Source organism: Camelina sativa, chromosome 10, assembly GCF_030686135.1.
Source record: "Camelina sativa cultivar CO46 ecotype springtype chromosome 10, ASM3068613v1".
Taxonomy (NCBI): domain Eukaryota; kingdom Viridiplantae; phylum Streptophyta; class Magnoliopsida; order Brassicales; family Brassicaceae; genus Camelina; species Camelina sativa.
This window is the reverse complement of record NC_141889.1, coordinates 7,391,426-7,413,576: the sequence shown is the minus strand read 5'-3', so window position 1 is coordinate 7,413,576 and position 22,151 is coordinate 7,391,426. Positions and strand designations below refer to the sequence as shown.

Genomic DNA, 22,151 nt, shown 5'->3' with positions numbered 1-22,151 from the left:
ATTAACCACGTCAGCACAAGAGTTGTTGTTTTTTTTTTTTTTTTTTTTTTGGCTTTCTATCGCTCTCAATCGCGTTTGTCGTGGAGGTCAACTGATCAGAAAAAAAAATCCAACAATAGCCAGAGAAGATGAAAAAATAAATAAAGGGGGAAGATTTTTTATACTATTAAGAAATTAGAGAAAGAATTAGTATTCAATTTCAATGGGGTTTCGACTTGTTCTCGAGTAATTTTACTACTAGTCTCTCTCTCTCTCTCTCGTTCCAGAATTTTTTTGTTTCTCCCTTTTTTGTGTAATTCAAGGCGAATTATACTGGTTTTTTTATTGTTGTTGTTGTTGAATTGGTGGTATTCAGGGCGGTTTTAAAGCGACGGAAGAAGATGCTGGGAGGAGGTAGTACCGGTGGTGTTGGTCGTGGGGGTAGTGGTAGTGGGAAGGAGCAGAGAGGTTACTCTTTGAATCCTAAAGACTATAAGTTATTGGAAGAAGTTGGACATGGAGCTAGCGCTGTTGTTTATCGAGCGATCTATCTCCCTACTAATGAAGTCGTCGCTATTAAGTGTTTGGATCTCGATCGATGCAATACCAATCTGGTTCGTATTAGATCAATCTGGAGAAAGGCCTTACTTGAGCTCCTCATTTTTGACGTATTTGTTTCATGATTCTCTGCCTTTTTAGGTGTAGATTTGTGTTTGGTTTCTGGTTTCTTAAATAAAAGTTTCGAGATCATGTCGAAGTTGCTAAGTTTATGCTGCTTCATACATAGTGGCAGCGGTAAAGCTTGGAGGGTACTAAAACTAATTGTTCTGTTTTGTAGAGTTTTTGAATCATCTTATTAGTCTTTAGATGAGGAACTTAGTATTCAACTGTATTCTTAAGCTAGTTTAGTTGTGATTTCCCCAGTCTGTATCTGTCATGAGAGCGTGATTAGATTTGTCTTGTAGCGTTTCATGTTTGTAGTTGCAATTCAATATTGAACTGATGTCGTATATGTGCTTCATGTTTGTTATCCCTCTTTCTATTTGAATCAGCGAATGTATTTTTGTTTCTTGTTTTTTTTTGTTTTAGGATGATATAAGGAGGGAATCTCAGACGATGAGTTTGATAGACCATCCCAACGTTATAAAGTCTTTTTGTTCATTTTCTGTCGACCACAGTCTTTGGGTCGTTATGCAGTTCATGGCACAGGGTTCCTGTTTGCATCTTATGAAGACTGCCTATTCTGACGGTTTTGAAGAGTCTGCTATATGTTGTGTACTCAAAGAAACTCTTAAAGCTCTTGATTATCTTCATAAACAAGGCCACATCCATCGTGATGTTAAGGTTGGTTTGTAAAAGTCAACTTTATATCAGCTCACTGGACTTTCTTTATATCTAGCCATCCATATAATGTATTTCAAATTTTAATTTTTTTTCTTTTCTTTCATCCTAGGCTGGTAACATACTTCTTGATGACAATGGGGAGATTAAGCTTGGCGATTTTGGCGTTTCTGCTTGCTTGTTTGATAACGGTGATAGGCAGCGTGCAAGGAACACATTTGTTGGTACTCCTTGCTGGTCGGTTATCGTGCTTCTTTCTTTTTTCACTTTACCATCACGCTATATTCAATGTCTTACATTTAAACTCTTGTTTCTGTTTGTAGGATGGCACCAGAAGTCTTGCAGCAGGGAAATGGATACAATTCCAAGTGAGTTTATACTTTAAGCCCAAATGATAGATAAATCGCTTATATTTTCTGCTTGTTTTTCATGTCTAATATAGAAAGTAGCTCACTTTGGTATGCATGTGTAAACAAATTGTCAAACTAGTCTGCCTCTAATCGAAATGTAAACATATTTTGCTTGGTGATGCATAGCAAATACTGTTTATACTGTAAAACAAAGAAAATCAATAATAGCTTATTGGTTGGTTGTTCTTCTGTCATTCCTTAACAGGGCTGATATCTGGTCATTTGGTATAACAGCGCTTGAATTGGCCCATGGTCATGCACCATTCTCAAAATATCCCCCCATGAAGGTGTTTAATATCTCCTTTTCGGCTTATGTCTATATTTGCATCTATTAAAATGGTTCTGATTCTTTTTTTCTCCTGGTTTCAGGTGCTCCTAATGACTATTCAAAACGCACCTCCTGGCCTTGATTATGATCGTGATAAGAAATTTTCCAAGGTACTCGTGTTCTTTCTAGGTGTATTCTTTATGTTGTTCTAGTATTGTTGGATTTTCCAATGTTTATATTTTTCGTTTGCAATTTCTATTTTTACTAAACTAATTAGAGGACTTTCAGTTGTGCCCAGTCCTTTAAAGAAATGGTTGCAATGTGTTTGGTGAAAGATCAAACAAAAAGGCCAACTGCTGAAAAATTGCTAAAGCACTCCTGTTTCAAACACACGAAGCCTCCAGAGCTTTCTGTGAAAACGCTATTTTCCGAATTACCACCTCTTTGGTCACGTGTAAAATCTCTTCAGGTTAGCCTTGTTCTTTTTGTGTTTCAGCTTTTTAGTCGAAATTTTCATTTTCCTACGTTATTAAGCGGGTTGTTGCATGACAGGCGAAGGATGCTCAACAGCTTGCATTAAAAAGAATGGCCACTGCTGACGAGGAAGCTATATCAAAGGTGACAAACCCCTTAGTTTGAACAGTTTTACCTAAATACTGTATTAGTCGAATGGTAGAGTGGATATAAAACAATGTTTTTGATGTCAGAGCGAATATCAAAGAGGAGTGAGCGCTTGGAATTTTGACGTCAGAGACTTGAAAACACAAGCATCTTTGGTAATTTAATTTTCGCAAGCGATCTGTGATTGCACTATCAGTAGTTTCTGTTCATTGGTTCCATCACCTAATCCTTGTTCTTATATTGTTTGTTTGTGTTCAAGCTAATTGATGACGATGATCTAGCAGAGAGTAAGGAAGATGAAGAAATATTCTGTACACAATTTAATAAGGCAAGTAATCTGTAGATAAAAACCAGAAATAGGCATCTATGAAAATTCACCTTTTTAGTATCAATGTATGGTGGTCTGAATATATCTTAGAAAACGTCTGCAGGTGAATGACAGAGAGCAAGTATTTGATAGGCTGCAACCATGTGAAAACATGAACGGAAAGGAAAAAGCTTCCAATACTGAGGTGGATGAACCATACTGCGAAGAGAAATTCACTTTCATTACAACTGCATCTTCTTTAGAACGAATGTCACCAAATTCAGAGCATGACATTCCCGAGGCCAAGGTTAAGCCAGTAAGACGCCAAAGCCAGAGTGGACCACTTACAAGCAGGACCGTATTAAGCCACTCGGCTTCAGAGAAAGGTCACATCTATGAAAGGTTTGACATTTGCTAATTATTGTTTGAGACTACATTTCATATCTGATTGTTCTTTATAAAGAAACTTTCAAACAGTCCAACTTGTAATTTTCGTCTGCTAGATCCGAGAGTGAACAACAGACGGCACCAACAGTCCGAAGAGCACCTAGCTTTAGTGGTCCTTTAAATCTTCCAACCCGTGCTTCTGCAAACAGTTTGTCAGCTCCCAACAAATACTCAGGAGGTGATAAAGTGACATTGGCAATCTTCGTGTCGCTTAGTGGTTTTATTACTTTTCTTGCAGTTGAGTTAAAGAGTGCTAGTTCCATCTTGAATAGGATTCCGTGATTCTCTGGATGATAAGTCAAAGGCTAATCTGGTTCAGAAAGGACGATTCTCAGTAACATCAGGAAATGTAGATCTTGCAAAGGTTGGTAACTTGGTATTTAATTGTCTGCTATATGTTATCCTAGTCTTTGACGGTAACTAACCATACAATCTACTCTAGGATGTTCCAACAAGTATAGTACCTCGTCGATCTCCACAGGTTGGTCTCTAGTCTTTGCTTACTAGTGTAGACTGATGATTTCTCCTAACCTAACAGTATTTACCTGATAAATTATACACTAATTTTCCAGGCGTCCCCACTCAGAAAATCTGCAAGTGTGGGTAACTGGATGCTTGAGCCCAGAATGGTCAGTTTGCCAACACCATATAAAGGGTCCTTCAAGTCATTCATTAGTAGTTTTTTGATTCTACTCTACGTAAATTTTGTATCGTAGTCTTAGTATTGTTTTCCATCCTGCAGCCAACAGTTCAGCCTCAGACCATCAAGGAGTTAAGTAGCCATCCGACGTCTTCCACGCTCATCATGCCTCAACTTCAACATCTATTTCAGCAAAACTCAATACAACAAGTGAGGAACATCCATCAAGACATGAGACTTATCTCTTATTAATTAACTAGCAGGATCTTAACTTCCGCAATTGAACTATTTCAATGCAGGATCTTATTATGAATTTACTGAATAGTATACAACCCGCGGTGGCAACAGAAGGTAGACAATTATACTTCAATCTATTATGACGTTATAATTAATAATGAAGTCTATACAGTAACAGTACCTTCATCATTCTTATAGGTTCTCATTCTGGAAAGTTACCACCTTTGCCTCGCTCAGACAGTAATGGAAACGTAAGTTGATTTTTCATAGATGTTCGACAAAAGATTCATCAAAGATATTGCTCTCAGCTGTTTAACTAATGTGACTATGTTACTTCATCTACTCCACCTCTACCTACCTTGGATTACAGGTTGAAACGGCGGCTTGTGAGAGGGAGAGGTTACTACTTAGCAGTATCTCTGACCTCCGTGCTAGGTTAGTTCTCTTCTTCAAGCAAGCTTTTGTTTCTAGAGAATGATCTGATCTACTCTTAGTCTTTCCTAAGTGCATCTGGCTGCAAGCTTTAATCTGCCAAATTTTTCAGGCTGGACGACTTAACAGAGGAACTCGATATAGAGAAAACAAAATACAACCAAGTAAGTTAAACACATTTTCAACTAGTTAAAACTTAATAATCCGCTTGTTGTGTTCCATGTCATCAAGCAATTCTTTCTTTTAATGTCTGTGTACAGCTGCAACAGAAACTGAAAGCATTCACGGGTCGCGAACAAGTGTAACAAGAAAGGAAAGCGACACTGGAAATACTAAACTGCACAGAACCTTTAGGAGAAGGAATGAAGTCTCTTGTGGTTATAACAGTAAGAAGCAGACAAGAGACAGTGACACAAAGAGCATGTCGATTTCTCCAGTTGGGTTCCGTGTAGGTTTCAGACGATGACGAAGAAACAAGATCTGCTTCTGATGTAAACTAATAGTTAAAAAGACAGACAACAGAAACGAATACAGAGAATAAAAAGGGAGAAGAAAGTTCCTTTGGGGTCGCAACCCCCTTATAATTTACTTTGAATATATTTTTTCCCACGTTTTGATCAATTTTTGTTTTCTTCGGTTTGGTGTGTATCATATTTTACTAGTAAGAAAAAGCGTTGGACCCTTTGTGTATTGTAATTTGTAAATCCAACTTGATTGACATATTGTATTGTATTATTCATCAAATTCTCAAAAAAAAATATTTTGATTCTGCCTTAAGTTTTCAATTTAGGGGATTCAATTCAAACTAAGGTTCTCAGACTCTTGTAATCAAAATCATGGGTTTTTACATTATGTTCGAACGTTATTGTACAATTAAGTTAAACTGATAATGGATTACACAAGAAAGAAACTAGAAGAACGTTCTTGTTCGTCTTCTTCTTCGGCTTGTCAAGGTTTTGGTAGAGGCTTTAGACACCAAATAGCCAACACCCAAACACATAACCCAAATCCCCAAATCAACGGCCCATCCCATCCCCTCCGTCTCAGACTCCATCTCAGCCGTCCATTCCACCTCCTCCCACTCTCCCTCTCCGGCGCTACACGTGCAAAAACACACGCCGCCGTCAGATTCCCTCCCTTCCCCTCTCTCTTCCGGTATCTCCTCCAAACACTCGAACCCAATCCTCTGCTTCCTCCTCCGTCTATGTTTTCTCGCCATAGTCGCCGTCGCCACGTGTCCCTCAGCCGCAACAACAACCTCCGCTGTTCCATCCTCCTCCATCTCACACTCACACTCAAGTTTCCAGTTCTCTCCTTCGTCTTTTCTGAAAAAACCTTTGACGACCCTCTCCTCGCTCATGTACACCTCGAAACGGATCCCATCCCAGACCCGAACACGTTCCCTAGACCCGTAGATAACGTCTCCTCCTTTGACGACCCTGTGGAGGGTAACGAAAGCAGGGGAATCGGGTCGGATCTTGGAGCCGTCGAGCTCGAAAGCAGCTTCGTTGATTCGAGGTGGGTAGAGAAGAGTGAGAGAGTCGGGTAAAGATTGTCGGCTGGTGGGTAAACCAGTGAAGCGGACGTAGAAAGCTTTAACCTTTAAGCTCTCTTTCTCAACGTAACGCTCGAAACTCGTCGATCTACACATTTCTCTCTTTTGGGTTCTCTCTCTGACTCTTTCGTTTTACGTTTAGTGTCTCTGAGCTAATAAAACTTGTGAAAAGGATCGGCCTTTTATTTTAAGAGGGAAGAGAGAAGGGTGGCGAGTTGCGACTTCTGTTTTGTTTTGTTTGAATTCTAGGGGTGGGTGTGGCACGCGGTTTAGCTGCTCACGTGGAAATTTTCTTATATTGTTTTTATTTTTATTTTAATTCTTCTTTGGTCAAAATGCAATATAAAAAAGTGTAGGGTTGCATGATTTGCATATGTCTAAAAATACCAACAGCGAGCGCATGAAGTAGTAACGTGGTTTTCTCTCTTCTTGAGTTGCACAATTGTGTGCAGTCTTTGCTTTTTATTTGTCTTCTACTCTCACAACTTGTCTTCTTCCGGTACTTCCCTTGTCCTTTCCCTTCGGTTTTAATTTGTTTAGGAGAGTATCATATAACTACAATCGGACTTATAAACAAACTATGGATATTCTAAGCTAAATCCCAAAACTAAATATCACAATGATACGAAGATTTGATTGAAATTGTATTGACCATAGTTTTACAAGATTACTCCATTTTTACGACGATTTCTAACCAAATATATAGCTAAGTAAACAAATGCAATGATATAATATTTTTGTAGTTACATAATTTCATGATTACATGTACTGATTGATGTACGTGAATCTTTTCTCTTTGTTTGTTTCTTGAGAGATATTTTTCTGGCGGTGAGATAATGATTAGACATGATTTTTTAAAATAATAAAGGTCCCACAGGATCTTCAGCCGCTGGTTTTGGGTTCTCTTTTCAACTCTCACACTTTTTTTTCCTTTTTTTTCTTGCGACATAAAAGCAATATTGCTTTTTAACACGTAAAGTTAAATTAAAATCAATCCTTAATGGGCCGGGCTTATACGCTATGAGATCTGTGTCCATACATAGTCCAGTAGATGATGATACATTTCGATTTGTTTATAAAATTTAAGAATACAGTCCGTCCACAAAGGGAAATGCAAACATATAGACCAAAGTTCATATCCGATCATTCGTTCAATGAACATGTTCTATGTTCTATATGATTAAACCAAAATCAAAATGAAGTGAGTAAACAACAGTGGATAAAATCCACTTGGATGATTTCAGATTCATGATGTATTTTGCAAACATGTTTAATTTGAGGGAGTGTTTTTGAACCCAAAATCAACTAAAAAATCCTTAACCAAACTTATCCAAAACCAGGATTGGTATATTTTAGATCACAATATAGATTTAAGACATTCAGTTTTATAATTTTGATTTTTGTAGAGTTTGACTACTGTCAGTCTGTCACCATCTGATATGGGCACTGCAAATTGAGTTTCTTTAACAATAAATTAACCACGTAGATAGTTCGTAGTTTGTCTTTATAGGTTTCAGACACGGACTACAAATCAAATACATATATATAATTGTTACTAGACGCATGTGATAATGATAAATTAACTTTGCGTAACATGGGCAATGTAAGTAAGAACGTGGTCATTCCGCTCTTGTTTTTTTCCCGCAACTAGTTTCTAAAAAATAACTAACATTCCAACCAAAACAAAAAATTAGGTAAAACCAAAAGCTTAGGGTAACATGACAATGATACTAAAGAATAATAGTACTCCTTGATAAGAATATTAGTAGTACTCGTTCATAAAACGCTGTCGGTATAAGCGGTTTGGACGCAAAACGCGTAAGTTAGATGATAAAAAGAGTTAAGAGTTTTGGCAAAAGGTCAAAAAAGTAAGTCATTGTCATAGTTTGGGGTCAATGTATTATATAGCACAGTAGGGATGTAGGAGGATAAGCTGTGACTTTAAGAGTGAATGAGATTCTTTCTCAAATGAATGGTGTCAAGGAGTAGTATTCATTTTTCCTTCTTTCGTCTCTATCCACCTATCAATATCCCCACTCTATTTATATTTTTGAAATTAATGTGTTTTGTTTTTGTCTTCTCCATTTTAGATAATAATAAGTGGTTCTCCATTTTAGATAATAATAAGTGGGCGAAGCTAATCCCTACTAGGCCTAATCCCTATGTAATACACGCATTTTATGTCATATTAGAAAGCAACATGTTAGTTGAAAAGTTTAAAGTGTTTTGGTTTCAGCTTTGTACCCACTATTAGATTTAAATCAAGAAGTTTATATTGTGAGTTAGTTTATCGTTTTTAGTAATGACATATGATATGTTAGGAGGAACTTCATATAAAAGATGTGATCAAGCCTAACATCTATTCCCATATATAAAAGAGAAATAGTCAACTCATTACTAATCAGTTTTGATAGAATTTTCATGAAACTTAACCCACATGCTCAAAAGCCACAAGCTTTAGACAGCACTTCATAAGTTATATATGTTTGTGTCAAACTGTCAATTGTCCTAATTAGTTGTTGACAGTGGCGTTTGCAAACATCATTTTTCCCGAGGGCACAAGAATTAAGAAAATGAGTATGGGACACATGCCTAGACCCGCCGCTGGTTGTTGATTTTTTTTTTTTATCTATTTCTTCTGTGTCTCGGATGTGTTTTTTTTCCACGTTTGATTTGATTTCGTTTAAATTGTTGCTCCACATTTCTTCAAATAATTATTTAGAGATGTAACATTTTCTCCAACATCGCTATTAATTAGATCTATATATAACATCAGCTTCGTTATTGCTAATTTAGTAGTTAAAAAGAAAACAAAAGAAAATTCAACACTCTCAAAGCTGGATCTCTTCCTAAATACTGTGGAGTTATATAAAATTGGATTTAATTCGTAGAATAATTGAGATGAAGGATTGCGTAGAAAGAGAAACGAAGAAATGAAAAAGTGCATTGTCTTTGTCTCGACATGTGGAAGTATCGGTCTTATGGTCCATTGAGCCACACTCGTTTAGAATCTCACTACTTTCACCATATTCACATCTATACACGATTATGGCATCTATATACATTTCCTTTTCAATTTATTCTGGAATTATGGGTTTTGGATATTCATGTCCTGATCATAATTTGTTATAATCCTCTTAGACAAATATCAAATTTCGAATATGTTTTTAAGGTTATCGGCATGCGTACATTATTTATATAAAATATTTCTAGAAAGTGTAAGACATCCATTCTTAACTAATAAAAAAAATTGACATCTGAATATGAAGATATTTTTGAGTTTTTTTCCTTATAAATTAATTCAAACTCTGTTCTTATGGATTATATTAAATTATAGTTCCATATAAAAAAATTTGAACTAGCAAAATTTAAGGTACATACTACATAGTACTCGTATATAAGCTCGTTATCCAAACGTGGAGAGGTTTTTAAAAATATAAGTTTTGAGTCAAACAAATTGGGGAACAACAATATGTTGAATTAGTCCTTTCCCCATTGTTACCACACTCAAACTTACAATTTTGTTCTATCATCTACTAGCGATCGATTTTATAACTTAATGAACTGATTCAATGCTCTAAATGGCCTTTCACATGGACGTAAAACCTAGGCCAGTTTCGAAAGTTTATACTCAAAAGTCAAAACTAACAATAATGGTTTTATTTGAAAAAAAAAATATCATCAAATTTAAGGAGGAGTGGAAATTTTACACGTAATGCTGTGCGAGACATTTATTAATTACGACGATGTGATTGCCGGAGACAAGTTTGTTTTCAAACCCCTTGATCAAAAAAGGACATTTTAAATCATTGCACCCACACGAACCACTCAATTATTTCATTTGGCTGTAATAATAATTCAAAGATTCTTACAAAAAAAAACTTGGTGAAATATCATTAAATGTCCTTTTAGAACAAGATGCTAACGGCAATCTACTTGGCCACTTGACCTGTGTACCAAATTTTCTCCCAACTCCTTTATTTTACCTTTTTTTTGTTCACAGAATTTGCGTTTAATTACTACACGTTGGCGTTTGTGTTTTGACGGAATGGTCTACGTGGGGACAATGCGCGTGTCGAACATGCGCACTTAAGAGGGTAGAAACAATGTGTTCTTTAGCTTTCCTTATATTCTCTCTTCCAAACCAAATTTTGTTCACTCAGGTTAAAAAGCAGAAGAGTTTCATGTTCCTACAAATTCTGGTTTTTATAAGTATCAAATATAACTCTCAAAGATTTTTTATTTGCTAAGCTCGAATCTTTTTATCTTCAGTTCCAATGGAAATAGAGCAGAGAAAGAACATCAAGAGAGAAGAGGAAGAAAACAACAATGGACTGTCACTACAAGAAGAAGAACATGAAACAGAGGAAGAGATGTCTGGGAGGACGACCGAACCGTGGACGAAGCAGATAACGGTGAGAGGAGTGTTAGTGAGCATAGTGATCGGTGTTGTGTTCAGTGTGATAGCTCAGAAGCTAAATCTCACGACAGGGATCGTTCCAAATCTCAACAGTTCTGCAGCTTTACTGGCTTTTGTGTTTGTCCAGACATGGACTAAGATTCTCAAGAAATCAGGATTTGTCGCCAAGCCGTTCACAAGACAAGAGAACACAATGATTCAGACATCTGCTGTTGCTTGTTACGGCATTGCTGTCGGAGGTTAAGAACAAAACTGCTTCTATTTCTTCCTTTGTAGTTTCTTTTTCTTGTGAAACAAGCAAAGATTCAGTGGAAGGATCTGCAAAACAGTTACATATAAAAAATATATTTTTAACTTTATGAAAACTTTTGGGTTAGTTGAGTCACAACAAAAGGGTTGATGTTGCTTTTGCTTTTTGGGATGTATATGATATAAAACTAGAGTTGTGAAATTTTGATTAAAAATATTTGATTATTCTGTTTCCCTTTTCAGGTGGGTTTGCTTCATATCTTCTGGGGTTAAATCATAAGACATATGTGTTGTCTGGTGTGAACTTGGAAGGTAACTCTGCAAAAAGTGTGAAAGAACCAGGGGTTGGTTGGATGACTGCTTATCTATTTGTTGTCTGTTTCATCGGTCTTTTCGTCTTAATCCCTCTCCGAAAGGTTATGATTATTGATCTTAAGTTAACATATCCGAGTGGTTTAGCTACTGCTGTTCTCATCAATGGTTTCCACACACAAGGAGACGAACAGTCCAAGTAAGTTAATTAACCTATTTTACAAAAAGTGATATATTTGTTACTTAAGTTTCCTAATCTTTAACTGGAATCGATTTGCAGGAAACAAGTGCGTGGTTTTATGAAATACTTCTCATTTAGCTTTTTGTGGGGTTTCTTCCAGTGGTTTTTCTCTGGTATTGAAGGTTGTGGCTTTTCTCAGTTCCCAACCTTTGGCTTGAAAGCTTGGAAACAAACGTAAGCATAATATAAAAAAAGACATGACATTTCAGTGAATCGAGTTCTTGAATCATATAATAACTCATATCCTTTTCTTGCAGGTTCTTCTTTGATTTCAGCATGACATTTGTAGGAGCAGGAATGATCTGTTCACATTTGGTTAACCTTTCTTTGCTTTTAGGAGCTATCCTCTCTTATGGCTTAATGTGGCCTCTTCTTGATAAACTCAAAGGCTCTTGGTTCCCTGAGAATCTCGACGAACACAACATGAAGAGCATATACGGCTACAAAGTCTTCTTATCCGTAGCTCTAATCCTTGGAGACGGTCTCTACACATTCGTTAAGATTCTCTTTGTCACTATTGTCAGTATCAACGCAAGACTGAAGAACAAAACTAATGATCTTGATGACGTGGGTCACAAGAAACCACGGAAAGACTTCAAGGAAGATGAGAATTTCCTCAGAGATAAAATCCCGATTTGGATCGGAGTTGCGGGATATCTTACCTTCGCTACGGTCTCAACCGTAGTGGTTCCTCTGATATTTCCTCAGCTCAAATGGTATTACGTTATTGTAGCTTACATTTTCGCGCCTTCTCTAGCGTTCTGTAACGCTTATGGAGCTGGACTTACAGACATCAACATGGCTTATAACTACGGCAAAATCGGTCTTTTCGTTATCGCGGCTGTGACGGGAAGAGAGAATGGAGTTGTAGCTGGACTAGCCGGTTGTGGACTGATCAAATCAGTTGTTTCGGTTTCTTGTATATTGATGCAAGATTTCAAGACGGCTCATTACACGATGACATCACCTAAGGCTATGTTTGTTAGCCAAATGATCGGGACGGTCGTTGGATGCATCGTGACGCCGCTAAGTTTCTTCCTGTTCTACAAAGCATTCGACGTTGGAAACCCTAACGGCGAATTCAAGGCTCCGTACGCTTTGATTTACAGGAACATGGCGATTCTTGGAGTACAAGGCTTCTCTGCTCTGCCTCTTCACTGTCTCCAAATGTGTTACGGGTTTTTCGGGTTTGCCGTTTTGGTCAACGTTGTCAGAGATCTTACTCCGGCGAAGATTGGGAGGTTCATGCCGCTTCCGACGGCGATGGCGGTTCCGTTTCTTGTCGGAGCTTATTTCGCGATCGACATGTGTGTTGGGACTTTGGTTGTGTTTGTTTGGGAGAAGATGAATCGGAAGAAAGCAGAGGTTATGGTTCCGGCGGTCGCTTCAGGACTAATCTGTGGCGAAGGGCTTTGGACTTTACCTGCGGCTGTGCTTGCACTCGCGGGAGTAAAGCCTCCGATATGTATGAAGTTCTTAGCTTCATAAGATCGATCAGTCAAAACAGAGAAAAAAGACTTATGAAGTTAGAGTAGTTAGATTATTATAATCATCCTATTCTTAGAATAACAAGAACTTATGAGTTACGATCAAGAACATCTCTTATTCCTTACAGTATATGGAATCGTTGTTTCATGATTTTGTACTACTACTTCGTGCTATGTTTTTTTTGTTTTGGTATAATTTGTTAACACATCTTGATTTGTTCTATTTCCGGTTCTCAGCAGATTTATAAGTTCGGTTATCTTCTATTATTTTATCTGAAACAGTTATGGGCTTGGAGTCTTGTCATATATATTTAAACCTTATTGTAACAAAAATAAGTAAAAATAAAATCAGCTATTTCAGAAACAAATAATTTCTTATCTGGTTACCAAATAAACCCTATACAATTGTTTCGTTTGTATTGCCTTAGGTAAGAAATCCTTGACTATTGACTAAACTTTAGTATTTTAAAACAAATAACACTAGATTTCGATTAAAAATGATAAATAGGCTAAGATTTTACTAAGATAATTTCTAGTCAATAAAGTGTCTATTAATTCCATTAAGCATTTTTTAGTAACAAAATGCCACAATATAAAGTAGTCAAGATGTATTTTGACTTTTCATAAATAATAATATTTATTTGCTTTGACCAAAATAGAATATATATGGGGAATTAGGTAACCAAACAAAAAACCACACGAAAGTAACAAGTGAGAGAATTAGGCAAACAAAAATAAATGAATCGCACAACCCACCGCTCAACCACCAGCCCCATCTTCTAAAATATTCTATCTCTTCTTCTATCCTTTTTATTTCGTTTAAATTTATATATCTTCCAAAATCCTTAGCACAAACATTATATATATTCCTCTTCATATTTTGAAGAAAATATTACTTTTTGTCTTTTGTTAATTCTATATCTCATAACTAAATGGCGAGCGAAGGAGTCGTCGTTGTCGGAGGAGAGAGAGCAGGGGCTGAGATCGTGTACGGAGCGGAGGAATGTTACAAGCAATCATTGGAGCTTCTGGAGGAGCTAGGGTTTCCGAAAGGAGTGATGCCTTTGAAGAATCTTGTGGAGTGTGGAAGAGTTAGAGCCACTGGTTACGTGTGGATGAAGCAAAACTCTCCTTATGAGCATTTCTTCGAAGCCACCAACACTCGCGTTTCCTACGGTCTCGAGGTCACTGCCTATGTCGACAAGTGTTGTATGAAGAAGATGACAGGTACCATCTGTGATATACCTAGCTACATAGTATATATGGATGTATAGCTCATGTTATTATATAAGGACAAGAGTTTCTCTATAGATATGGGTTTGTTTATGTATATGAATTTGTGTGTGTGTTATATATAGGAGTGAAGAGTAAGCAGATGTTTATGTGGGTACCGATCGTGGAGATGAGTATGGAGGAGCCAAAGAGCAAGAAGATTTACTTCAAGACTCCTATGGGAATCGGCAAGTCTTTTCACGTTACTGCATTCATGGACGAGGAAGAGAAACGCAACTTTTACTTGGAGAATCCCAAAAATTAAACAACTCATCTAATAATTAAGTAGTTCGTCGTACTCGTATGATTATTACATTTTGGGTTGCTTTTTTTGTTTTATTTTTATATATCTTGTATGGTTGCTCTATGCCATTACTATTAAAATTATAATATAATACATTTCTTGGAGTGTTGATTTTTTTCTTAAAACGTTATTCATATATATATATCTTTAATTATTTTTTTAAAAATATTTTTGTACATTTTAATAATTATACTGTAAAGTAAAATTTGATTTGTGATGCAGTGGACTTTATCTTATAATTGAAAGCGATTGGTAATGTAAATAATTTCAAATTTAATATTATTAATTTACGATGAAGTATGTAATTGGAGATTTTCACTTGTATTTAGATTAGAAAGAAACTATATATATCAAATAAAATCTCGCAACAAATATATTTGTATGAGTAGAATCACATTAACATGGAAATACACTACATATTCACTTAACGAGCAAATTATTTAATGAAAGCGTACCATATGTCCAAGATATAAATCATGTGAAAACAGTACTAATCGAATTTATAAAGTCTACAGTAGTCTATAAATCCCTGAACTGAAACTGTAGAGTGTTGAATTGTTGATTGTGGAATATTTAACATATCATTTATTAATTAATAAAGGAGGTTGCTATTCTCATATTTCATTCACCATTGAGTTGATATATTATAGTATGGATATACCTAATACATTTACGTGGAGCTTTAAAGTACTGACGGAATAATATGGTTGGATGGGTCCAAGACACCCATTAATATTGGTGAATTTGTTCAACCAATATGACCCACTTTTAGGGACTCATTGGCTAATTGGCATGCAATAAATATACCACTGAAAACAAAATTACATAGAAAGAAAATAACTATTTAACACTTATAGAAGAAGTTTTTTGTTGTCAAAAAAAAAGGAAAAAAAAGAAAGAAGAAGTTTTGAGATTAGAAGTATGTAAATTGTTGAAAATGACATATAATCAACTAATTTTTACTAGTGAATTTCTGTTATGTCATTGTCCATGTGGGTATTGTAAGAAATTTATGACGCTCAATTCAGATTTTTTTTTTTTTTTTTTTTAACATATTGGAAAAACTACCGAATAGTTTGATTTGCTAATATTTATGTTATTGGGTAAGCAGGGCGGCCCTTTTTGGGGACCAGTAAGAGGATGCATTAGCAAACTTAGGAGTCAAACGTATACCTTCTATTTATTTATTTTGGTTCACCACATATACCTTCTTAGAAACCAAAAAATAAATGAATATATGATAAATGAATAAATTAGATTCGAAAATTATTATTTTAATACTCCATTCCTGGATTTTCTCATAATACATAAGGATTTCCTTAATTTATAATGATAAACTCTTGAAAATATTTTTACCAACCATTACACATAGAACAATTGATATTAATTAATCTATCACAAATTTTCATCAAACATAATTTTAGCTAGAAGAAGTCTTCCAAATCTCTTGGAGCTCTCTGGCAAACTCATCTTGTCTGCCAACGACCATGGTGATGTGATCTTTGTGCTCAAGAACCTTAACTCGCGCCCGAGGAATCCGCTGTTTAACGTTGTAGCTACACTCGACAGGGATGAGTTCGTCGTCACCTCCGTGGAAGATGGCGACGTTGCACTTTAGTTTATCTCGAACAATGTCTAGATACGTATCGAGTTTGCTTCCTGTCCCACATAAAATGTTGTGTAGAGTGTGCCACGCTGCGTTGTGCGTGTGACACATGAAACCTTCTATTAAAAAGTTTACAGTCCTAGATAGAGAAAATTAACTATTAGTACAATATATGATAAATCAAAATGTAGTTCTTACATATCAATATATTATAGTTATTGGTTTTGGACTTTGCACAAAAAAAACCAAAAAAGTTTTTGGACTATTATTAAAAGAGATCTACTGTCTCAAGTATATGGGTGCTGCGCTAATAACCAATGACACTAATCAAACTTGCGCATTTATTTTGAATTTTGGTTCATAGTAGTATTTTTGTTTTTTTAATTAAAGAATTCATAGTTATTGGTTTTGGAGTCGAACTCATAATTGGTAGCATTGATCGGATGAATTACATTCCATTTTTTTATTAATTTAATTTCCAATGGTTGGTTGTATTGGTAGGACGAGAGCATTACTTCTAACCATTTAGATTCCTAAAACGTAGAAGACAAAACAGAGTCGTAAAATCTATACATTCTTGTCACTGAAATATGCCGATCAACCAACCTAGACATTTCAAAAGTAGAATCAATTTCAATTGCTCCAAGTACACATAGTCATAAGTACTTAGGTTGGAATTTTAAAATTTAGCATAGCATAACTATAGAGTCTAAAGTAGGTTGCCTAAGACACCGTTTGTTTTAAAGCTTTCCTCCAATGAAAGAAGATATACTGATGGCATGTCAAAAACACGTGGCTTTCTATATCTGGTTATCTGATGTAACTTGATGATTAAGCTAACACCACGTAAAGTTGTACTATATCTGTAAATTAATTTGGTGAATAAGTTGAATTAATAATCGTAAACTGAGTAGACACTTACAAGCCAGCGACCAGATGCGGCTACGAATTAAATTTGTTAGTGGATTTAGTCCATTTGGAGGTGGTTTGGTATACTAACTAGCCACATCAACCATCAATTGTTTCCTTTCAATGAAATATGACATTTACATGCTAAAAACAAATACATATATAGAGAGACTAAACCTAATTTTTGACATCACTAAATTTCCAAAAATATTCCAAACAACCTGATAAAAAAACAACCAACATTTTACCCTCATGTATTATTAACGATTGCCGCTGCCGGTTGTGACTTTGTGTACTAGCTAGTTAAGTATGGGAAATTGTTTTACTTCCGTTAGATTTTAAGTTTTTGGATCTGAATTTTATTACATTTTTTAAGGAATGTGAATTCCTCTCCTGATATAAATTGATTCGAATTTGGTTGGGTGGATTAATAAAATTAAATGAAAACCAAGAAAATAGTTGTTAAAAAGTAAAAACCTGTTATTACGGGTGATGAGATTTGCAAGGAACTGCCAAAGACGGTGGTGTTTGCAGATAAGGAGACAAATGGTACGACTAACATGTTCGTACCAACAAGCCATCGACGCTCCTAAAGCTATAGGCGGCCAAACCTTCCTCGGTGCCACTTTCTTCATCACGTACTGCCTCGGCTTCGCCTCTCCCGCCGGTACTGGATAGTACGGCTGCCCAGAAATACACATTAACACGTATTCTATTAGTCCTATACGTCACATCTCTTATTCATATGTGTGTCAAACCAATAAAATTGTATTTTCCTTAACTTGTTCAATTATTTCCAGCTAAAATGACCGACCAACATAATATTCATAATATAATGACGATTAGGAACCTGTAGTTATTATTAACTTTTAATAGTAATTTATCATGCAAAATTTATGTTCTGCATGCATAGAAACCAATAAAGACAGGTCCATTAATGAGCGTGAAGTAAATTAACTCACCGGAGCAAGGAGGGTAAGTGACTTGACTAAGCCGCCGTGTCTAGCGGCGAGGCTAAGCGCCAAAATGCATCCCAAAGAGTGAGCCACGATGTGGAAAGACTTCACATTGTGTTTGTGTAAGACAGATTTCTCGATCATCTCTACGTGTTCTCTCAACGTGTAGAGTGAATCAGCTGGCTTTGGACTCTTGCCGAATCCTAGAAGATCCACGGCGAAGAGTCTACGAGACGAGGAGGAGGCTGACAGGCTTGGAAATACCGTCTCCGTCCAAAACGCTGATGAAGATATGAAACCATGTATGAATAGAACATCCTCTTTCGCTGCCACCCCTGTTGTAATGAATCCGATTGTTTTAAAACGCAAATTAGTTTACTAGTTTCGAAATCCAAAATTGGAACTCATGATACAGAGGACCATTTTTTATTGCCTATTTGCATTAATAATTTCTAAAGAGTGTTTTATAAAATAATTAAACACAATCAAATATAAGAACTTAACATGCAAATGTTTATTTATTTTTATTTTTTTGAAAAATGGTTAAAAAGATTTAAAGTGTGGCTGCTGGGATTCGAGCCCAGGTCTCCACGGCCACAACGTGGAATTCTTACCACTAAACTACAACCACTTTGTTGTAACTAGTAAATGTTTTATAAGTCAAAAACAGTAAAACTGGTTGTATTAATATATCTCCTAATCATATAAGATGTGAACGCTTACCATTTGGGATTTGAGTTTTGACAAAGAGGGAATGATCTTTGTCACTAGTAGCGGCCCATGATGTACAAAACCCACAATCACAATCCGACCATCGAGAGACATCGTGGCTCAAATTATGCGGTTTGATCTTTCCCCGAAGCTTCTCAACGACCGTGAAGTTCACCGTCAAGCTTGACTTCGTTATTGATTTCCTCCTTCTGCTTTTAGTCTTCTCATGATGGTCGCTACACTTGGACGACTCGGACCGAGTAACCTTAACGAACCGTTTATTGAGCTCATTAACGGATAGGTTAGAAAAGTCCGATAGACGAGAAGGACGTGTGTAAAGTGTCTCAGAGATATCCTCCAGCTCAATCTTGGAACGTCCGCTACAAGAAAATCAAACGGTAGTAGATTTCAATAATCCACTTCTAGGGATAAAAGTAATTGGCTCACCGTACCAGTTTTACGTCAACAATGAACTTTAATGCACGTCAATTTTTTGTAGTAAATATGATAATAATTATCATTCAGGGAGAAAGCGGACAGCACATGTAATGATGTAAAATAAATATATAGCTAGAACTTATAACTGTGGAATTATTATATAAGTATATATATATGTTATATCATATATTAGACGAAACATATTTATTCTTGTCTCTTAAAATATGAAATATTTACAAAAGAGTTATTCTGAGTTTTTTTTAACACATCTGTAATTGGACAATTCTGATATTGATACATTTGCAATAACTAACAAAACGTTAAAAAAAAAAAAAAAAAAAAAAATTTACCCGAGTTCTTGAAGCCGCGAAAGAGTAAGGATCTTGGATTCGCCATTATTTTGAGACAAGAGGATCTTCCCTCGAGTCGTGGTGATGGGTTCCTTGGCCGACAAACAATAGCAAGGCTTCCATTCGGCTTCAAAGAGATAGTCTGCTGCTTTGTAGATGAGACAAAGAAATATATCAACGATGTCTAGAACACAGAACACGAAGAAGCTAATGGCTTCGTTTAGCCATGTCCCTGCTACAGTCGCTGCTCTTCTTAGCTTCATCACAGCCATGCCTCAACAAAAGCTTCGAGTTGTGTTTGATACACAAATCTTCTTTATATATCTGAGAGAATGAGATATAAGAAGACTAGATCCGTGCTGAAGTCTAGTTGTGATAATTTGTGTAATGTATTTTTATATAATATATAGATAGAACTTTTCTCTGTCTCTGTCACTTTCTATTGACAGTTGAGAATAGGGGATTAATTATGGAGGCAAATAAGAAGCTGAGGGTTGTATGAATATGTACATCAGTCTATAGATAATACGTGATTAATATATGATATGATGTCATAAGGTGAGATTTTGTTAAAAGACACTCTACAATTACCATATCAGGTCACGGATCCACCGGTTTGCCCGGTCTGGTATTTTAAACATTGGCTAAATAACATGCGGTTGTGAGTTCATTTCAGACACTCCTTATTTGGATATATTTGTTGAAAAAATCTATGCATATTGATAGGAAGATGGCGAATTTATTGCAATTGACTTTATTTTTTCACAGATAGAGAAATAAGAAATTAACTTTTGTTGGAAACAAATTCAGAAGGTTCCATAGTAAAGCGTGTAAGAGAAACTATGTTTAACTTGTGAATGAAGTTGGGAATGAGAAATTGGGGATTCTTGTTTATAAAATTTGCAAAGATGAGGAACAAAACTGTATCACATAATTATAGTTTTCTATATATAAATGTTTTTATCGGACATACTTATTTATATACACTCAAAGTACTATTTGTCGGCAGTAAAAACATTTAAAACTTCCTTAACTAAGTAGCCATATTCTTCAGATGAACAAAATGCTTTGTAAAGACTTAGAGATTGAGAAATACTGCAGAGAAAAGAGAAAAAGTGATTTTTTAAAAAAAATAAAGAAATAAATATAAATACATAAAAGATAAATGTGGGTTGTGTCATTAAACGCCTAAAGAAAAAGAGGTGCGTGGTGGTTGAACCATCCTGTAAAACGAGAGAAACAGTCCATGACTTGGCTTTATATCATATGATCTTGCACAAATCCTCATTTGAATAAGCTTTCTCTTTTCTATTTTACTCTATTTTTCATTTGAATAATCATTTCTTGTTCCTCTAAAACTTGCTAATCCGTTTTTTTCTTATCTAACTAGCTCGTTTTCTTTGTTTCGTGACACGCAATTATATCTATATATATTTTCAGACCAACATAGAGGTTGCAATAAACTATATCACCTTCCCCTATATTTGTTACATACCCGCTTCTGGACGTATAAAGTTTCTAAAAAGCGATACTAACACCATTTTACTTTATTACACTACTATGATTATATGATCCATTCAGCCTGGATCCATTGACAACTTACAATTCATTCGTCCCACCGAGGCAGCAACTAAAATACGCTTATACTAGTTGTGACAAATATATATCAAGATTCCTAACATTTCCGGTGTTAAATAAATAATCGACAAATCTAACTGTAATACGGTACGGATCACGTAGGTTAAGAAAAGGACATTCATGATCGTTGCGGGTATGATGTCTTTCTATCAGATTAAATTTGTTTCAATTTTGACGCATGCAATGGCAGCAATGCTGTATCCGTCTTATATCAATTTAGATGTTTGGTTATCGTACTGGGTGTTATATAGTCCATGCATTTTCATATCTATTTATAAACTTTTTACCTTTATTTCAATCTTTCGTTTAATCCTTAAAATTGATGTTACATATACTACAATACAAAAACGTGCAAGTTTAGTTTTCCACTTGAAAGTTGTATTTTTATTTTTATATCAAAGTTATGCTGCAGTACAAGAACGTCAACGTGTGCAAGTGTATAACTTTGATATAAAAATACACCATAAACACATATCAATGGGTTAAAATTAGATTAGATTTAGGTCTTGGCAAACTAATCAAACTGGAATTTCCAAACCAAACCGAGATTCGATTAACTTGAGATTGTTTCGATTATCGGCAAGAATTGAAATTATATTTTGGTCTAGGTTCGGCTCGGTACACCCATAAACAGCGATGACTCTGCAAGTAAGTGAAGGTCACGTGGAGCCAAAAAGATTTATAAGCCTATATAAGCCTAAAGTGTAGTTGTTGTTTTGGTCCACATTGCTTCTACCTTTTTTTACCCATTACCAAGCTGTATTTTAAACTTCGGTTTGGCTTCAAAAACAATTACTTTTGAACTCACCGCACCTAATATAGTAATGTATACATTCTGCAGAACCAAAACCGAACAGGATTTAAATTCTATTTATTCAGCAAAATTTTCTCCAAACCAAAATTAGAATATAGTTTAAATGGACTTTCTAGTAATGGGCCAGTCTTGAGCTAAGATACTGTTATAGCGGCCCATTTGAGGCTGACAACGCATGGATTGAAATCGTGTAGAAGAAGAAGCGGA

The 22,151-nt window shown here is 35.7% G+C and overlaps 5 protein-coding genes and 1 non-coding gene across 14 annotated transcripts; 3 read left to right on the top strand and 3 right to left on the bottom strand.

Annotated features, from left to right (window-relative positions):
- The first annotated feature begins 28 nt into the window (after window positions 1-28).
- Window positions 29-5,226, top strand: LOC104717875 (serine/threonine-protein kinase BLUS1). 8 transcript variants are annotated; one of them, XM_010435513.3, is made up of 22 exons: window positions 29-225; window positions 356-593; window positions 1,069-1,323; window positions 1,433-1,557; window positions 1,644-1,688; window positions 1,936-2,017; window positions 2,100-2,168; window positions 2,297-2,467; window positions 2,551-2,616; window positions 2,706-2,774; window positions 2,879-2,947; window positions 3,051-3,328; window positions 3,430-3,551; window positions 3,646-3,737; window positions 3,816-3,854; window positions 3,946-4,002; window positions 4,116-4,223; window positions 4,313-4,364; window positions 4,449-4,501; window positions 4,621-4,685; window positions 4,795-4,846; window positions 4,943-5,226. In XM_010435513.3, exons 1-22 carry the CDS (start codon window positions 203-205, stop codon window positions 4,985-4,987), a joined length of 2,175 nt encoding a protein of 724 aa, XP_010433815.1. In that variant the 5' UTR covers window positions 29-202; the 3' UTR covers window positions 4,988-5,226. The 8 variants fall into 8 exon arrangements, with proteins under 8 accessions (XP_010433815.1, XP_087326798.1, XP_087326800.1 ...); XM_087470672.1 differs by having other exon boundaries at window positions 2,287-2,467; XM_010435514.3 differs by having other exon boundaries at window positions 78-240.
- Window positions 5,227-5,481: 255 nt separating this feature from the next.
- On the bottom strand, window positions 5,482-6,436 carry LOC104717874 (uncharacterized). Its single transcript, XM_010435512.2, has one exon. It carries the CDS (start codon window positions 6,331-6,333, stop codon window positions 5,593-5,595), a length of 741 nt encoding a protein of 246 aa, XP_010433814.1. The 5' UTR covers window positions 6,334-6,436; the 3' UTR covers window positions 5,482-5,592.
- Window positions 6,437-9,926: 3,490 nt separating this feature from the next.
- LOC104717873 (metal-nicotianamine transporter YSL1) lies at window positions 9,927-13,169 on the top strand. 2 transcript variants are annotated; one of them, XM_010435511.3, is made up of 5 exons: window positions 9,927-10,334; window positions 10,510-10,896; window positions 11,150-11,417; window positions 11,499-11,633; window positions 11,717-13,169. In XM_010435511.3, the coding sequence occupies exons 2-5, from the start codon at window positions 10,515-10,517 to the stop codon at window positions 12,945-12,947; spliced, it is 2,016 nt and encodes a 671-aa protein (XP_010433813.1). In that variant the 5' UTR covers window positions 9,927-10,334; window positions 10,510-10,514; the 3' UTR covers window positions 12,948-13,169. The 2 variants fall into 2 exon arrangements, with proteins under 2 accessions (XP_010433813.1, XP_010433812.1); XM_010435510.3 differs by having other exon boundaries at window positions 10,007-10,400.
- Window positions 13,170-13,612: 443 nt separating this feature from the next.
- LOC104717872 (uncharacterized) lies at window positions 13,613-14,626 on the top strand. The gene is made up of 2 exons (XM_010435509.3): window positions 13,613-14,173; window positions 14,305-14,626. The coding sequence occupies exons 1-2, from the start codon at window positions 13,879-13,881 to the stop codon at window positions 14,481-14,483; spliced, it is 474 nt and encodes a 157-aa protein (XP_010433811.1). The 5' UTR covers window positions 13,613-13,878; the 3' UTR covers window positions 14,484-14,626.
- Window positions 14,627-15,775: 1,149 nt separating this feature from the next.
- LOC104717871 (putative lysophospholipase BODYGUARD 3) lies at window positions 15,776-20,096 on the bottom strand. Its single transcript, XM_010435508.3, has 5 exons — window positions 19,493-20,096; window positions 18,717-19,084; window positions 18,000-18,328; window positions 17,515-17,720; window positions 15,776-16,267 (listed from the first exon to the last, which is right to left on the bottom strand). The coding sequence occupies exons 1-5, from the start codon at window positions 19,762-19,764 to the stop codon at window positions 15,943-15,945; spliced, it is 1,500 nt and encodes a 499-aa protein (XP_010433810.1). The 5' UTR covers window positions 19,765-20,096; the 3' UTR covers window positions 15,776-15,942.
- TRNAH-GUG (transfer RNA histidin (anticodon GUG)) lies at window positions 18,553-18,624 on the bottom strand. The gene has a single exon. It is a non-coding gene; the product is annotated as a tRNA-His (tRNA).
- Window positions 20,097-22,151: the final 2,055 nt, after the last annotated feature.

Coding starts and splice junctions, on each gene's coding strand:
- LOC104717871 (XM_010435508.3), bottom strand. CDS start 19,764: ATGGCTGTGATGAAGCTAAGAAGAGCAGCGACTGTAGCAGGGACATGG. Junction 19,085..19,492: donor TCGCGGCTTCAAGAACTCGG/GTAAATTTTTTT, acceptor ATTTTCTTGTAG/CGGACGTTCCAAGATTGAGC. Junction 16,268..17,514: donor CTCATCACCCGTAATAACAG/GTTTTTACTTTT, acceptor TTCTCTATCTAG/GACTGTAAACTTTTTAATAG.
- LOC104717874 (XM_010435512.2), bottom strand. CDS start 6,333: ATGTGTAGATCGACGAGTTTCGAGCGTTACGTTGAGAAAGAGAGCTTA.
- LOC104717873 (XM_010435511.3), top strand. CDS start 10,515: ATGGAAATAGAGCAGAGAAAGAACATCAAGAGAGAAGAGGAAGAAAAC. Junction 10,897..11,149: donor TTACGGCATTGCTGTCGGAG/GTTAAGAACAAA, acceptor TTCCCTTTTCAG/GTGGGTTTGCTTCATATCTT. Junction 11,418..11,498: donor CAAGGAGACGAACAGTCCAA/GTAAGTTAATTA, acceptor ATCGATTTGCAG/GAAACAAGTGCGTGGTTTTA.
- LOC104717875 (XM_010435513.3), top strand. CDS start 203: ATGGGGTTTCGACTTGTTCTCGA. Junction 2,169..2,296: donor GTGATAAGAAATTTTCCAAG/GTACTCGTGTTC, acceptor AGTTGTGCCCAG/TCCTTTAAAGAAATGGTTGC. Junction 3,329..3,429: donor AAAGGTCACATCTATGAAAG/GTTTGACATTTG, acceptor TTCGTCTGCTAG/ATCCGAGAGTGAACAACAGA.
- LOC104717872 (XM_010435509.3), top strand. CDS start 13,879: ATGGCGAGCGAAGGAGTCGTCGTTGTCGGAGGAGAGAGAGCAGGGGCT. Junction 14,174..14,304: donor TTGTATGAAGAAGATGACAG/GTACCATCTGTG, acceptor TGTTATATATAG/GAGTGAAGAGTAAGCAGATG.